The sequence below is a fragment of the Solanum stenotomum genome, chromosome 1 (genome assembly GCF_019186545.1).
Source record: "Solanum stenotomum isolate F172 chromosome 1, ASM1918654v1, whole genome shotgun sequence".
Lineage (NCBI taxonomy): Eukaryota > Viridiplantae > Streptophyta > Magnoliopsida > Solanales > Solanaceae > Solanum > Solanum stenotomum.
The window spans coordinates 54,011,148-54,028,028 of NC_064282.1; the positions used below are offsets into that span (position 1 = coordinate 54,011,148).

General features: G+C 33.9%; 1 protein-coding gene across 1 annotated transcript; it reads left to right on the forward strand.

The window, feature by feature from the left end:
* Positions 1–5,907: 5,907 nt before the first annotated feature.
* Positions 5,908–15,954, forward strand: LOC125853723 (serine/threonine-protein kinase PBL27). The gene is made up of 5 exons (XM_049533459.1): positions 5,908–6,297; positions 7,067–7,266; positions 7,475–7,664; positions 14,332–14,723; positions 14,900–15,954. Exons 1-5 carry the CDS (start codon positions 6,171–6,173, stop codon positions 15,524–15,526), a joined length of 1,536 nt encoding a protein of 511 aa, XP_049389416.1. The 5' UTR covers positions 5,908–6,170; the 3' UTR covers positions 15,527–15,954.
* The last annotated feature ends 927 nt before the right edge of the window (positions 15,955–16,881 follow it).

The window sequence follows — 16,881 nt, forward strand, 5'->3', positions numbered from 1 at the left end:
ATAATCTATAACACTCAAAATATTTGAAGCTAAATATGCACCAGTTTTTTTCTCTACACATTCTTTATAACTTAAGATTCTTTTTTGCAAATTCCAGTTATGATCAATCCAATGTGCTGTAACAGTCAAATAATCACGTCCATTAACACTACGACTCATGTTCGAAGTTATAGACACTCTACAATCTAATATGCTAAACACACAACGAAGATATTGACAATGTTTACCTTGATATACAAAAACATCAGATTTAACAATATTTCTTGAAAAACCTCTATAATTAGGATTATAAGTTTGTTGAATATATTCAATAAAACCGGGATGTGAAGGAAAACTATAAGGTAAACCACAAACAGAAATCATTTTAGCTAAATTTTCACGATCTCTTTCCTTATTATATTTACGTTGTGTTAGTGGACCACCGGGGTTAGAAGGATTTAATGTTCCTTGAACCATGTTAGAAGCCCCTACCGATTCATTAGCATTAATATCAAAATCATTAACTGGAATTCCTTTTTTTCTATTGGCTAATGATTTAGCTTCTTTATATTGAATCGGCACACAAGATAACAAATGTCTATTTAAGTCCCCCATCCCACCTTGACCTCCACCTTGTTTATGTTTAAAAGGTTGCTTACATTTATTACAAATAGCAATAGAATTTTCCTTATCTAAAGTCATAAATTGCCACACAACAAAAGTTTTGGGGCGTTAATACTTCATCTTCTCCCTTGTAGGAGGTATAAGGGGTGGGCGTCCAGAATTTTGCTCTGTTGAATTTGTAGTTTCATTTGGAACATTTGTCACCGGACTAGTAGGTGTATCTTCTAATTCATCTTCTCCCGAACCAACTTCTACTTCTTCACCTGAATTTTCATCAAGATAAGGATTAATATCACCATAAATTTGTTGTAAAAGTTCATGATCGAGTTGAGCATTTGAATCAATATCATAAGAAGTATCATCAACATAAGTACAATCATTTGTATTAAATCTAACTCTAGAAGTACCACCACATTTACTCTTATTTTTTTCCTTACTACTTTTTTTAGTAAAATTAAATAATCTACTAATGCCACTTGGTTCCTTCTCTTTTCCTTTACCGGTATCTTTTTTGTTAGAACTCATATTTAATTATATGTAAAGTATAATATAAAAATAATAATAACACAAAAATTAATGACGAAAAATAAAATATAAATATTATGAAACGAATGTACCAAACGTCTGCGTTAATAGCAGACGTTATAACCGATTCTTGAAGCTTGTAGTTTGTTGTAACTTGTAACTTGTAATTTGGAACTCCAATATTTGATAGCAAATATGAGAATTATATATATTATGATATATAATATGAAAACTTAGAATTGAAATATATGTATTATGATATAATATGAGACTTAAATGGAATAAAATATTGAGATTTGAGACTTAAGATTGAGAGTTGAGACTTGAAAGAATATAAAAAATAGATGAGAGAATATATGATTTTGTAAGAAATAATAAGGGATAGAGGGGTATTTATAATATTAAAAGTGGGTTAAAGTGTATTTATAATAACTTGAGGGTTTAAAGTAAATTATTAAAAGTAGGGGTGGTAGGGGGTGTTGGTAGGGGGAAAAAACTGTCAAAAAATCTGTTGGGGGGGCCCGCGAACCGACCGGTTCATCCGGGCCGGGTCGATCGGGACCAACGGGTGAACCGGACCGGTACCGGTCCCCTATTCCCGAAGGCCCCATCCCGCGAGATTCAAACGGGATCGGGTCCGACGAGCCAGTTCTCGGACCGATCGCGGGCCGGGGCAAGCCGACCCGGTCCCCCTGCCAGACCTAGGGTGATAGACTGAAAGAGAGACGACCTTAACCTCTGCCAAGAACCCAAGACTGATTTAATAAAAGAGTTTTTTTTTTCTAATATAAGAGTGAGTGATTTTAAAATAATAACGATTACAGTAGTCGAAAAATAAAATTAATTTTAAACTAAAAATATTGTAAAATGGCCGACTACAGTAGTCTCCATTTAATAATATTTTTAAAATAATTTTAATAAGTTTTCGATTACGATAATCAGTAACTGGTCAGTTATTTTTTATTTCATTTCACAAAACTTTATAACTTTAATAGTCGAAATCATGGTTGAGTAAAATTATGAAAAATTAGAAAAATATAAATTTTAATTTATCGATTGCAGTAGTCAAAAAAATATCAAATATACCAATTGCACATTTATAGTCGGCAGTTATAATTGGAAAATAGTTTATTTCTAGTAGTGAACCTATAACATAAACAAGGAAACAAAACCACCATCACCCACTCCAAATGATTCTTCCAGACAGTTTTCCCATTACCCACAAATTACCACCCCTAGGATAACACCTAGCGACAATCATAAGTTCAACATCAACAATCAAATACCTTACCATCCTAAACACACGTTCGTCCACCCAGACTCTATGTTGAAGGCCTATACATGCAATCTTTTGCATTTACAAGGTATTATGCAATTAAAAATAGGTTTAACTACTCAGTTAAGCTTAGACTAAAATTTTCAACTATTTAACTCGGAAGTTTTCTCGTTTGATTTCTTTTACAAATAGTTTGCTCATAATGATCAAAAGGATCGTTACATTATGTTGTTTTCTTTTTTGGATATTGTAAAGTTTGAGACTGTATTTTTAGATTTATAGAGGATTGTACTAGTGAAATTAACTTTAGGGGAGCCTTGTATCTATTTATGCATTTTCATCTTTGTTTTATTAGAAAAAAAATGTTTATTTATGACTTATTTTTATTTTAAGTATTATTTCTGTATATTTGATTTTTCATTATGCTTTTATATATTTTGGTCATCTTATATATTGGTGGATTGAATATGTGTTATCACTTCCCCAATTTTTTGAATTGTGATAGAAATTAATCTCTGGAACTCATCTAAACCCCTCTGGTTACAAATCAAATATACGTACAAATCTAAAATTATCATATAAATTTGTAAAAACCTTTAAATCACGAATTCGAATTCATTTTATAACATATACGACCTCAATAAACTATTGTTCTTTTAAATTACTAGTTTTGATTTTTAAGTGTTCTAAAATGTGCCCGAGCTCATCGAAATTCATATCACCCATACCAACAAATTATAAAATATCAAACGAACCTACAAAAATTACAAATAGAAAAAAAATCTAAAATTCAAAATGATTGAATAGTTCGTTCCAAGCCACAAATAGTTAAACCAACTTGTAAACAAGCTCAAAATACAAAGTAGAATTTAATTACCCAAATTGAGGAGTCAACGTATTTTTCGCATATTAATATCATTAAAAAGAGGGCTTTTAAAAAAAATCCATTTATTTATGTTTTTCTATTTTATTTCTTTTTGTTTTTCTCTTCTTCTTCTTTTGTCATCAACAATCTCTATTTCTTGTTCATGATTCATTCTTTCTGGTTATTCACCTTATTCTCATTTAGTTGTCTTTCTTTCTCTAGTTTGAAACTTATTATAATTATTTATTTGCTACTTATTAGAATTTTATTTATCTTGATTTCTTGTTTAAGTATGTGAATAAAATAATATATTTCTCTTTGTTTTGTTTTTTTGGATGAATTCTGGATTATGTGAACTCATATCAATTCATTCCCTCTTATTAATTTAATATTAAATATATAGGCAACTAATTTTCAATTTTTTTGTGTTAAAGTAAATGTCAATTGACCATTTCATTAAAAAATTTAACCTTCACTCATCATCTACATATTTATAACCTAAGAGTTGAGGTAACAAAGTTTATTATGTCTTTTTTCATTTAAATCCTGATAATAAGACAAGAATTGTATAGGTTATCCCCCCCCCCCCCCCCCCCCTTTCTCCCACTATAGTTTAATCAATAATTTATTCCTTCATTAAAATTTGATGTTAAAATTTTCTTGAAAGTCGTTAATAATTTTCTCTCTTATCTACTCCCAAGCTAAAATTATCTGATTTTGATTTTTTTTTAAATAGAAATTAAAATTGATGGCAAATGGCTAGCATCAATAGAGAAGATTATTGTAATGGTGATTGTAAAAATGAAGTCGATGCAAATGGCGGAGAAAATGATGAAAAAGCAGAACAAAAGGAAAGTCATAAGTGTAAAAGAAATATTGTTAAAAAAATAAAGAAAAAATGGTCAAATATATTTCCGAACAATTTAAAATGAGTCAATTTTATTCTTTGTTATGTTTTGATTTAAAAATATATTCGTCGCTATATTTTTTGCTCAAAATTTCCTCAAACTAGTAAAGTAGTTTTAAAATATTTTTCTTGTAAACGGATGCTCCAAAACAAAGAAAAATAGATCAATTTCGCCCTTCAATTATTTAAAATAGGGAAGTATTGTCCTCCAATTAAATTTTGGAACATGTGCACTTAATTGTAAAGACTAAAGTAAAAATTTATATCGGAGATTACGAGATTAACTTGACTATTTTAAATGGTAATTTTTATATAATGCCAATTTAATATTTTATATAGAATTTAGTTACTTGCATTAATTTTTACATTATTCTATTATTTCCTTCAACATTATTTTATTAGGCCTTAAACTCGACTAAAAGTTATAAGAATTAATATAATGTATCAAGGTATATTTGAATTAGATTCCTTTTATCATATTATTCTTAGAGTTAGTAAAATGAATCCATTATTATTAATGTAATAAAATAATTTTAAAATATTTATGTAAAAAAAAGTTTTGTGATTCATACCTAATGTATAAGGAAGCGGAAGAAAAAATTGTGTAATTATTTTTATTTTGTTAAACTGAGAAGTGCTTATACCACTTATTTTCTTGTATTTTTCACACATTGCCCCCTTCCAAAAAAAAATTAGAAGAACAAGGGCAAATTATCCTATTTTGGATTGTTCAAGAGTAAAATTGACCATATTTTTAAACTTTTGAAGCAATCGTTTGGTAAATGGATATTTTTTTCAATTATTAAAAAAGATGGAGGGTATTTTTATGCCATAAACATAATGATAATGATATTTTCACACAAAAAATATAACAAAGGATAAAATTGACTAATTTTAAATGATTAAAATTATGTTTGATAAATAACCTCATAAGTAAGGTAATAAAAGCGGTATTAATGCCCTTGTGAACAAATTTAAGAGATAATAAGACTAGCAAAATAAATTATCTTTTTTTAAAATCATGGCTAATTTAGTTCTTTATTATTTCAATACTCCTTCCGTCCTGTAATGTATTGGCTGATTACTTTTCATTTTGCACGACGCTTAAAAAATTATACATAGGAAGATAATTTTACTAATTCACACCTTAAAAAAATCTTGAAAATTTACAAACAAATGTGAATACTCTCAAAAGGAATTAATTATAATGGTAATATAGAAAAAAGTTAATTAATATTTTTTTTATTTAGTAAAATGAACAACTAATGTAAGACAATTATTTATAATATAATTATCAACTAATATGAGACGTATGAAGTATCTAATTAGGAAAAAATGCATAGAGTTTTTTTTTTTTTTTTTGGTATATAAAAGAGGAAAGAAAATATAGTAAATACAACCACAACAAAGACAAAAATATCAAATATTAAATAAAGTATTTCCAAAAGTTACGTCAACTTTTTCTTACCTAACAAAAGCAATTAACTCTATACTTATAATATTAAAAAATACTATAATATAAGTAATTTAATATTCACTTTTGCCCCTAAATTTCCTCCATTATCCTAGTTATGCCCTTGAGTGAATAGGATTACAATTCCAAGAAGATCATTTTTAAACAAGATAAAGATTCACCTAATCAAATTTTGTTTGTTTTTACTGTATCACAATAAATTAATTTTATTTTATTTCCTTATATATATAATAACTATAAAATCCAATTTTTATTTTTTTATTATTTTATAATAAAAGCCAAAGATTTTGCCTTTGTTTCTGCTTTTCTTTAAGCTTCAATTTTCTTGGATTTGTTGATCTACTTTGTCTGAAGTTGGAAGGTGTTGATCTTTGTTGTTGTTAAGCTCATTTGGGTCACTAATGAGTGGCTCATGGATGAAGAATTTCTATTGGAAAATTCTAGTGAAATGGTGAAGACAAAGTTTGATTGTATATAGAATTTTGTGAAGTGGGTTTTGTTTGATTTGTGTAGATTTGATATGGGTGGGTGTTTTCCTTGCTTTGGATCATCAAACAAGGAAACTGGGAAAGATGAGGTAAAAAAAGAGTCTTTCAAGGATGCTTCTTCTGCTGCTCAATCTATCCATTTAACTAAAGTTAATTCAGGTGTGAACTCTATTTTTTTTTTCTGATGTTGGCTTTGGTTATTTTGAATTGAGTGTGGGTTTTCTGCTATAGACTTGATCTGAGTTTTTTGTGATGTTTTAGCTAAGGGGTTGTTACAGATTTGGTTGGTTCTTCATGAAATGAATTTGGTTCTTTTTATATGTTTTTTTCTTGTTTATTCTTTCAGTAATGCTGATGTAGATCTGTCACTTGTTCTAATTGTTTAAAAAATTGTTTTCCCAATTAAATTGTTTTAATTAGTCCGTAATATTGTATAATATGAGAAAATGGACTCTAATTGACACATTTGACTGCAAAAGTAGACATTTTTTCTTCCTTTTTAGGGTCTATTGGAACCGCCTCTCTACCCCCAACACAAAGGAAGGGGTAATCCCTAGATGTAACTTCAGTTGTGTGATTACACTGGGTATGTTGTTGTTCTAGTTGTGGGTGTGGGTGGGGGTGGTGGGGGGGGGGGGGGNGGGGGGGGGGGGGGGGGGGGGGGGGGGGGGGGGGGGGGAGGTGAGAGGGCTTTCAAGTAGATGAAAGTGAAACTTGTCTTAACTTCACAAGCAATTTTAACTGGGAGAACTTTTGGATTACTAATTGGGAGGAGAAGAAGATCATCTTAAACCATGGTATGCCAAAATTCTTTATGGTCTATCTCTTATCAACAATGAGGATTATGTGTCAATAAGAATGCTATGAAATGACTTGTTTATTTTTCTTCTTTATTGGTATTGGCTTAATGTTGGTTTCTTATATACAGATAAATCAAAGTCTCGTGGAAGTCATGATCCTAAGAAAGATCCAGCCATTCCAAAAGATGGACCAACAGCACATATTGCTGCGCAGACATTCACATTTCGTGAGCTTGCTGCTGCAACAAAGAACTTTAGGCCTGAGTCTTTGCTTGGTGAAGGTGGATTTGGGCGTGTTTATAAAGGTCGGCTGGAAAGCACTGGACAGGTAGGCGTTACTTTATAACAATGTAATTCTGTAATGCAGAAGCAAATCATTAGCCAACTTTAGGTTAGGTTTAGCAAATGTTAGCATAGGATAACTATTTAGAGAGAAATATGTTAGCATAGGAAAGAGAATTTTAAATGTCAGAATCTTCAATTGCACACTGATTTGCAATTTCACTCTTGGTTGTGTCGGAATGGTCTCTTTGCAGGTGGTTGCTGTTAAACAGCTTGATCGCAATGGTCTTCAAGGGAATAGGGAGTTTCTGGTGGAGGTTCTGATGCTTAGCCTACTACATCATCCAAATCTCGTCAATCTGATTGGTTATTGTGCAGATGGGGACCAACGCCTCCTTGTTTACGAGTTTATGCCATTGGGTTCTTTAGAGGATCATTTACATGGTTAGTCCATTTACTGCAATTTATATAGTGATTTGCACAATGCAGTTATAATTTGGTTCATCATGAATAGCTATTTATGCACTAGAATCTTGCCCCTTTTCCCTATAAGAAAAGGGTAGCCAGATGTACTTGTTAAATAGACCTTGGGCCTAACTCAACCTCAAAAGCTAGCTCATGAAGGGAGGATTTCCCAAGACCATATAGAGAGTCCCAATTCTTCTCATCTCACTGATGTGGGACTCAACAGTACTGAAGACCCTCTATTCGTGGGGTCCGGGAAAGGGTCGGACCACATTGCGTCTATTATATGCAGCCTCACCTTGCATTCGTTCAAATGGATACATGATGCCTTGGAATGGGTTAGACTATTACAGTTCATATACAGAGCGCATATGAAAGTCTTATATCTGAATATAGCTTTTTAGTAACATTAAGACCAAGTTCTAACTTAGCTGAATGATGAATGGACTAAGCATGGTCTGAACATGCTAATGGAGCTTTTCAAGATTAACTGACCAAATCAAAACAACTGCAACATTCTACAACATAAGAAATTAGATGAGACAGTGCTTGCTGATTTGTGTTACATTGGTGCTTTTTTTATTTTTTTTATTTTACCGTTCCTTTTGATATCCTTGGTTTTGTGGCACCCCACTCTTTCCTTTTGGGTCTTCTATTTATTTGTGAACATTCCAATGAAGGGGTTGTAATATGGATAAAGCTGGTGACAGTGGAATAATTTACTCAGAAATATGGTAGATGTTGCAATCTAATTTGAGCAACATTAGAGTATTACATGAATTACCGATGCAGTCTCAACAAGAGTTGGCTATTGTACCAATGTTCGATTATGGTTGGTTACTGGAATAATCTGTCTAAGACATTGCTTAGGTGATTATCAATAGATGTATGGCGTTTGAACATCTACAAGCAGTGATTAGCCTTTACTGTGGAAAGGGAATATTTCCTTTGGTTGAAGAGGTTGTTCTTGCTGTGGTAGAAATTATAATGCAAGTTCATGAAATAAACATAGAAATTCTATTTGGCATCTGCCTGCTATAGTAACAGGCATTAGCATGACAATGACTGGCACCAGCATAGTATTCATCATTGTAATTGTATTCAGCAATTTTCTGTTGCATATAGTTGTTTCAGTTGACATTGCCCTCACATTGAAGGGTGTTGTATTTCTGAAGTTTTTTGAACTAAATCATCCTATACACAGTGAATTCCATGTTCTTTTCACTATTGTGTGGTTAGTAGGTGCTATTGTTGGAGATTGATAAATTATATATTATTTTTTAAAGAAGTTAACCTGTTAACCATTTGAAAAATTGAATTTACATAAATAGATTCATATAAGATCTAACTCTGCCTTCTAATACCTATTAAGGGACCTTAACGTCCTTTGGCCCCCATTTTCCAGCTCTAGTGTGGGGTCGTTCAAGTGAATGATATCACTATTGTGCTGTAACATTTTAGGTACTCATGCTTGATAATGCACCTGCTACTGGTGCTGGAAATTTCACTTGGGAACCCAAAGAAAGCGTGCAAAATTGTCTCACCAATGTTGTGGGTTTATGAGACAGTGAGAGAGCCAAGGAACTCATGCAAATATTCAGCAAAGCCTTTGCCATATGACGGCAACCTACTTCCACTAGAAAGTCTTTAACAACACTTATATTTATATCTTGATGGTCTGAAACCTAAGGAACAGCAGAATAATGAAAAGGAAATGGAGGATATGATTGAGGTTGCAGTAAGCAGCTCAGGCAAGCTAGGGCTGGAGGTCAAGGACTATGGATCTACCATGTATGTGCAATAGAAAAAGAATGTTATCAACATGGGCTGGCTGGAGTTGTTGATTGTATTACTGAGAGAGAAAAGGAATAATTGATTAAGAAACCTCTTCCTACCCCCTCCCATTCAGAAATAAGCATTACATGCCAAAATCAATAGGAAAAAAGGGTAGAATTTTGTGATTTAGCTTTTATGTTTATGAACTTTCTGGTGTCAGATCTTTTGTCGAATTGGCAAGGGTAAGAGCCCGTTTGGATTGGCTTAAAAAAGTAGCTTTTAAGTCAAAAATAAAAATTCAAACTTAAATGACTTTTAAGTCAAAAAATATAAAGTAGGGGGAGACCTACTTTTGGTTTTTAATTTATTGTAAGTCATTTTTAACTTATTGTAATTTGTAAGTTATTTTTAATTTTGCCAAACACTTCCTAACTTTTTTAAGTCATTTTTGACTTACTTTAAGTTATTTTTATATTTGCCAAACTTCAAGAAGTCAAAAACTGGCTTTAAAGTAGGTTTGACCAACTTTTAAATCAATCCAAACACCCTCTAAATGTGTCTGATGTAAATTGCTCTCTATAAAAATATTAACTGATAATTTTCCAAATATATATATAATTAAAAATAGACCTCCTAACATGTCATGGTTAGTGAAGGTTTGGGGATAGCATTGGGAGAGTAATTTGGTGAGTTGTAATTAACTTGAATAGAAAGAGTATATGTCTTATTCTCTGAAGTTCCCAGACTTAAGTTCTTTGCATACTTTACATGAATGTGTGCATTTAGCATGTCTAGGATACAAGACTTGCCTACCTTTAGCTCATTTCTCCTCTCCTTTTTGTCGATCTTAGCAAACAGGAATAGGAAATATCCCTCTTACCAGTGGGAGGCTGTGTATAGATTTTTCAAATATTTGGTGCTGAAATCTGATATAGCCACCACATAAATAGAATTGCTCTTTTGAAGATTGACGTCTTTCCAGTGCACTCATCAAGAGAATTGAGTGAAAAAGATCATGATTTGAGTTCTCTTAAACCAGGCGAGGGGAGGAAGAACTGTGGTTTCCGGCTAGGTTCTTTTCCAAATTTGCACATTTACGACTTACGTACAGACGAACCAATGTATAATGTATCAAACTGTTTTTGTTTCAACATTTAGTGTATGTTTCTGAATATTCAATGTCTTTTTAATTCATAATGTCACAAATGCCATAGTCCTAAACTTAAGGTAAGCAAACAGGTAAGTCGTGGTCACTTTCCTGGATATATCAAGCAATAGTGATAGCTGCACAAAAATTAATTTAACCACTTTGATATTGGGGAATAAAAAATACTCCATGCACCAGATATACTTGTAACAGTGTCTGGATGATATGTTTTACCTTTGCAATTTTTTGAGTCATAAGTAAAACAGTTCTATTAATATGAAAAATCTCTGGTATACAAGCAATTGCCGAAAAAGTGTAGAATCTACCACAAAAATTGATTATCTATCAACGACACTCAATCTTCTAAACAAACTAGCACCTCATGGGTGTTCCGAAAAGAAACTAGGAATGAGAGGCTATCTCTTTTTTTAATGACGGTGGTGTCCGTGCCAACTTGAAGGCTCTCTTTTTTTTTTTTTTCCTCCCACGAAATCCATGTGAGTGCTAGTAGTGCAACAACCTAGGATTTTCAAGGTTCTTGGTTGGAGAATGCTTCCTTCATAGTGAAGCATTGCCAAATCATCCCAGACCATCTCAAGATTTCACACCACAAGCAAGTTGCAACAGACAATGTAAAAGGAGGTGGTCCACATCTTCACCTAGAGATTTGCACATGAAGCACACATGTATTGTTTACTTTTTCCTCAAATTCTCAATTGTCAATATTGTTTTCGTCGCTACCAACCAAATGAAACGACACACTTTTGTTGGTGTCATGTGAATCCAACCTCACAAATGTGGAAAATTCTACTCCCCCCTTACGAAGAGCTTAGGATAACATGAATTTTACTGAAAACAAGTCATCTCTTACCCCCTCCCTCTGTCCCACCTCCATAAGTCCTGACTAGCATGTGATGTACTTTGCTAGTGAAGTAATTCAATTAGACCTTCAACAACAACATACCTAGTGACATCTCACAAAGTGGGATCCTGTGAGGGTAGAGTGTACGCACACCACCTATACCTCTTTGGGGTAGACCATCTGTTTTTGGAAAACCCTTTGCTCAAGTGAAGCAAATCAAACCATAACATCAACAACAAGGTGCGATCACCTAAACATAGTAAACAACAAATGATAATAGACACCAAAAGTCAAAAGACTACATGAATAGGCTAGTACTTCAACATACATGGTGCTAAGACTACCACCAAGCCAACGACTACATGAATAGGCTAATACTTAGACGATGCTCGACTACCAACTAACCTTCGACCCTTATCTGTGACCTCCACACCCTTTTACCTTTGACCATTATCTGAAGATGCATCATATTTTGTCTAATCACCTCTTTCCAATACTTCATCAGCCTATCTCTGCCTCTCTTCATCCCTACTATGTCCAACCTCTCACACCTCATCATTGCAACATCCGCACAACTCTTCTTCACATGCCCAAACTATCTCAGTTCCCCTTCCTTCATCTTGGCCACCACAAGGGCACTCCGATTTTGTTTCAGATATCCTCATTTCCGCCACTTGCATTTTTTGAACATGGGAATTCTTAATTGGCCAACACTTCGCCCCATGCAACAAAGTTGGCTAACCACCACTCTATAGACCTTATCTTGAAGTTTTGGTGGTACTTTCTTATCACACAAGACTCTTGATGCAAGCCTAACTTCATCCATTCGCACCAATACGATGCGTGACATCATTGTTGATCTCCTTATTTCCTTGGATCAAAGACCCAAGATACTTACATATCTCTCTCTTGGGGACAACTTGTGTATCAAGTCTCACTTCCGTGCCTGCTTCATGCGTCACATAACTGAATTTACACTCCAAATACTCCGTTTTGGTCCTGCTTAACTTGAATCCTTTAGACTCGTGTATGTTCCACACCTCCAACCTATTGTTAACTCCACTGCAAGTCTCCTCAATCAAAACAATTCAATTAGATCTTGAATCAACTATTTCCCCATTCCAAAGGTTCCTCTTTAGAAGGCTCCTCTGGACCTTTATGTCCCAACTAATTCCCCTTATTGTAACCTTTGAATCTGTCGTATTATCATCTTCTACTATGAGTATTTGGGAATGTGAGTCATGATGTCTCTCCACACTACATGTAACTTCAAAAACTTATTCTTCTTCTATCCCCTTATGTTGCCGATGAAGTCTTCCCGTCCTTTCTTAATATACCTTATCAACATTAGCGGTTATGCTTAAACATAAACATGGTTGCTCAAATGGATTACCAAGGAATGTCATGAACTTCTCAAGGAAAGGAAACTTAAGGAGGTAAATCAAATGGTGGAAAAACTCAAGGGTGTGGCTTAGTAGTCAACAAAATTGACTGAGAACCATGAGGTCACTTAATGCTTTTTCCTCTACTAGGATTTGAACTAGTCGAGTTGCAATGCAAGTTGGCTTGAACACCACCATTTAAAAGAAATGATGGAATATCATCCTTCTTGCATATGGTGGACAATGTGGAGAGAGGAAATGAAGGTATTTTGAAGATAGTCAGTTTCCTTACGAAGATCAAGTTCAATTGCGTACTTGCTTTCCGCTTTTTCTGTAAAAAGGATATTTTAGATGGTGCATATTGAATCTTTAATAGCTATCATAGATCCCCTGTAAGTATATAAATGGGACATTTTTTTTGCTTTTTGCTTATAATACCTGTAAAGAACAAAAAACTCTTAGGGGCTGTTTGGCTGCTGGTTAGAGTTACACAAGTATTAGTAATGCAAGGAATAGTTATGCCATCTTCTACCCTGCATAAAATAAAAGGTAGATTCCCTTGTAACCTATACATGTATTAGTTTTGCAGAAAATGTAAACATGAACCAAACATTGTATTAACAATGTTATGTTTTATGTGAAAAAGGGAAAGTCAATCAAAACATTGTATAACTTAAAACTAGATTCTATATGGAGATTATTTTTCTGTATTTTTTGAAACCAAAAATTGTATAAAGTTATGCTAGTTTTAATACATGGATAACTCTGCAGTCCTCTCTAACCAGCAACCAAACTACCCAATAGTGTTGTAGTAGTAAACTCTTCATTATTCAAGAAAATTTTCTTCAGAATCTGCAGCCAAAAGGAAAGTGTGATATTTTTAGTCCTCGACTTCTCCTATAATTCTACTTTTTCGCTCTAACTTCCCTCTATAGATCTTTCTCCTTAATCCTGAATCACCATAATCATTTTCCTAGTAGGGCCTTGTTGAAAACTTCCTATTCCCATTTTCCGAATCACATGAGAATGACATAGGTTCTTTTGTAGATTTCATTGGCTCAATATCCCTCTTTTGCTTCTGATTCGCTCCCTTTGCTTTTAGGCCTACTGTTATTGGAGCTAACATATCTTTTGTAACTTTGCATCTTCTTGATGCCAGCTATACATAGCCTTGCTTCATCAGAGAAAAAAAGTTCCCTTAGCGCCTTTCCAATTTATCTGCAACACTTGATGGTGTGTAAAGCAATGACATAATGTATGTAAAGATGCTCGACAGAATGCTCTTAATTATATTTCTATCCCTCCATTTGATAAGTTTCTCTCTGCATTATTCTGGTACAATTAAATGAAAGTTTCCATTGCCTAAAGCTGAATAGATCTGTAATGTTGATTGTTTTGTGTTGTGTTGATACTTCTGTAATAGAAACAATGCAGATTACGCAGTGGGACCTAATCCTTCTATTTGGAGTATGTATGCAGATCTTCCACCTAATAAAGAACCATTGGACTGGAATACAAGGATGAAGATTGCAGCTGGTGCAGCTAAAGGCTTAGAATATCTGCATGACAAAGCCAACCCTCCTGTAATATATCGAGACTTAAAATCTTCCAACATACTTCTTGATGAAGGATATCACCCTAAATTATCAGATTTTGGGCTTGCTAAACTGGGCCCTGTTGGTGACAAGACTCATGTGTCTACACGTGTGATGGGCACATATGGTTACTGTGCTCCTGAATATGCAATGACAGGTCAACTCACATTGAAATCTGATGTGTACAGTTTTGGGGTTGTCTTCCTTGAGCTGATAACAGGCCGCAAAGCAATTGATAATACTCGGAGTCATGGGGAGCATAATCTTGTTGCCTGGGTATGTCCTCCTCTCTGCCATTGTATTTGGTCATTATGATGTGTGTCGTCTGTTTCTTAGATTTCTTTGACATTTGATGTGCAGAAGATCTGTTTTTCCTTTAGTTCATTTTTACACCTTCTAAAGGTAGAATATATCTTATGCCATGTTTTATACATTGAGAAATGTGTTTGCAGGCTCGACCACTTTTCAAGGATCGGAGGAAGTTCCCGAAAATGGCAGATCCACTATTGCAAGGTCGTTACCCAATGCGAGGACTTTACCAAGCACTGGCTGTGGCAGCAATGTGCTTGCAAGAACAAGCATCTACTAGACCTTTAATTGGGGATGTTGTGACAGCTTTATCATATTTGGCCTCTCAAACTTATGACGCTAATGCAGTTGGTGCACAAAGTAACCGTGTTGGTTCATCCACTCCAAGGAGCAGAGAGGATAGACTGCACTCGGTTGATGGAGTAGATAGCCCTGAATATAGCAGTGCTCACCATGGTTCTCCTTCCATCCAGAGGAATTCTCCTGATTCCAGGAAAAGAGATTCCGCTAGGGATTTCAATACTGGGATAGAGTTGAGGAAAATTGCAACTAGCGGTGGATCTGGTCGTAAGTGGGGTTTGGATGAATCAGAACGTCCTGATTCTCAAAGGAACAGCCCTGTCAGTGCAGGTAGAACTAGAGAAACCCCAAGGAATCGAGATCTAGACAGGGAACGTGCAGTTGCTGAAGCTAAGGTATGGGGTGAAAATTGGAGAGACAAAAAGAAGACGAATGCAAGGGGTAGCAGTTTTGATGGGATAAATGATTGATTTACGCAACAATATATGTTGCAAGGATTTCTAGGAATATAGGTGTTGATCGTCATGATGCAAACAGGAGGTACTGCATTTGCATAATCGTTGAGTTCTTGGTTTTTCCATACTCAGCTTGAAAGTAATAGTCCTGTCCTACTTTCTGTGTTTGCTGATTGAAGGTTATTCACTGTTGTTCAATGTAAACTTATATGTTTCCGCTGTTGTGGTCGAAGGAAACCACTGTTAAAATGAAAGGGAAATCAGGTTGAAGGTGCAATGTGGAAGTAGAGTTGGGGGGGAGGGGTAAATGGTTAATCCTATGTGTTATGGGGTTTGTTGTAGAGTTTATGGTACAGGAGAAGTGGGGAACCTATCTAACTTTCTCTTCTTATGTGTTCTTTGTATGAAGGATCTTGGTGGATATGGTTTCGGATGTCCCTTGTATAATTAATTCCATTGTTGCACCTTGTATTCTGTTGTAGTTTCCATCTGTAAGGATTTTCCGTCTTGGCTTTTATAGAGAAGGGGTTTGAGTATAATCATATATTTTGGATACAGTCCAGCTTTTGAAGTTCAAACTAAAACATGCTTCGCTTCATTCCTTCCATAACCAAACTCTGTAGCATAATATGATTACATAATTCTGCATTACCACATTAAAGGGGTTTTAATTAATAAAACTAGAATCTTGACAAGACAAAATGAGGAACATGTTCCCTTAACTATATTTTTATTTCCATGCAGTGTTAACGACCATCAGTCAATATATAGAAACTTTAAAAATATTATTTCGTTCAAAACACGTTTATATTACCCATGTCGTATTGGGTTAAATTTTCTTTAAAAGCTTGCACTAGAAATAAAAGGATACGTATTCACAAGGTCTAGAAGAAATAAGAAAAAAATGGCAAAATTAGTCTTCGTCGAGAATGAGCAAAGGACTACGTGACCAAAGAAAAAGGATATGTGTCCCAATGACGTGGCCAAAAATATTATCTTTGTAAAAAAAGAAAAAAATACGTTTATCACTTTAGGACTTGTTGCAGTCAATTATACATGCAAGTGTATATGGTCACACAAGAAATAAAGTTATTGCAAGCAATTATATATCAAACTCACAGGAACTTGTGGTTAACCGTTTACATAATTAAACTAACACAAATTATTTATTCAAGTTATAAAATCTCAAGATTTATAATGGTGATTTTTTAACTAAACCAAAGCTAAGAAGAAAATAACTAATATCTAATTAACCGAACAATAAAAAAAAATTATGTAATCAATGAAATAAATTGACGTAGAGTTGTGAACTCGCTAATATTGCATATTCATTGTCATTATCATACAAATATTCATCAAGTTGTTGATTC

Bases quoted from the DNA above. Each gene is read 5' to 3' on its own strand.
- LOC125853723 (XM_049533459.1), top strand. From the start codon at position 6,171: ATGGGTGGGTGTTTTCCTTGCTTTGGATCATCAAACAAGGAAACTGGG. The intron at 7,267-7,474 runs GTAGGCGTTACT...GTCTCTTTGCAG, and splicing joins GGCTGGAAAGCACTGGACAG to GTGGTTGCTGTTAAACAGCT. The intron at 7,665-14,331 runs GTTAGTCCATTT...GTATGTATGCAG, and splicing joins TTTAGAGGATCATTTACATG to ATCTTCCACCTAATAAAGAA.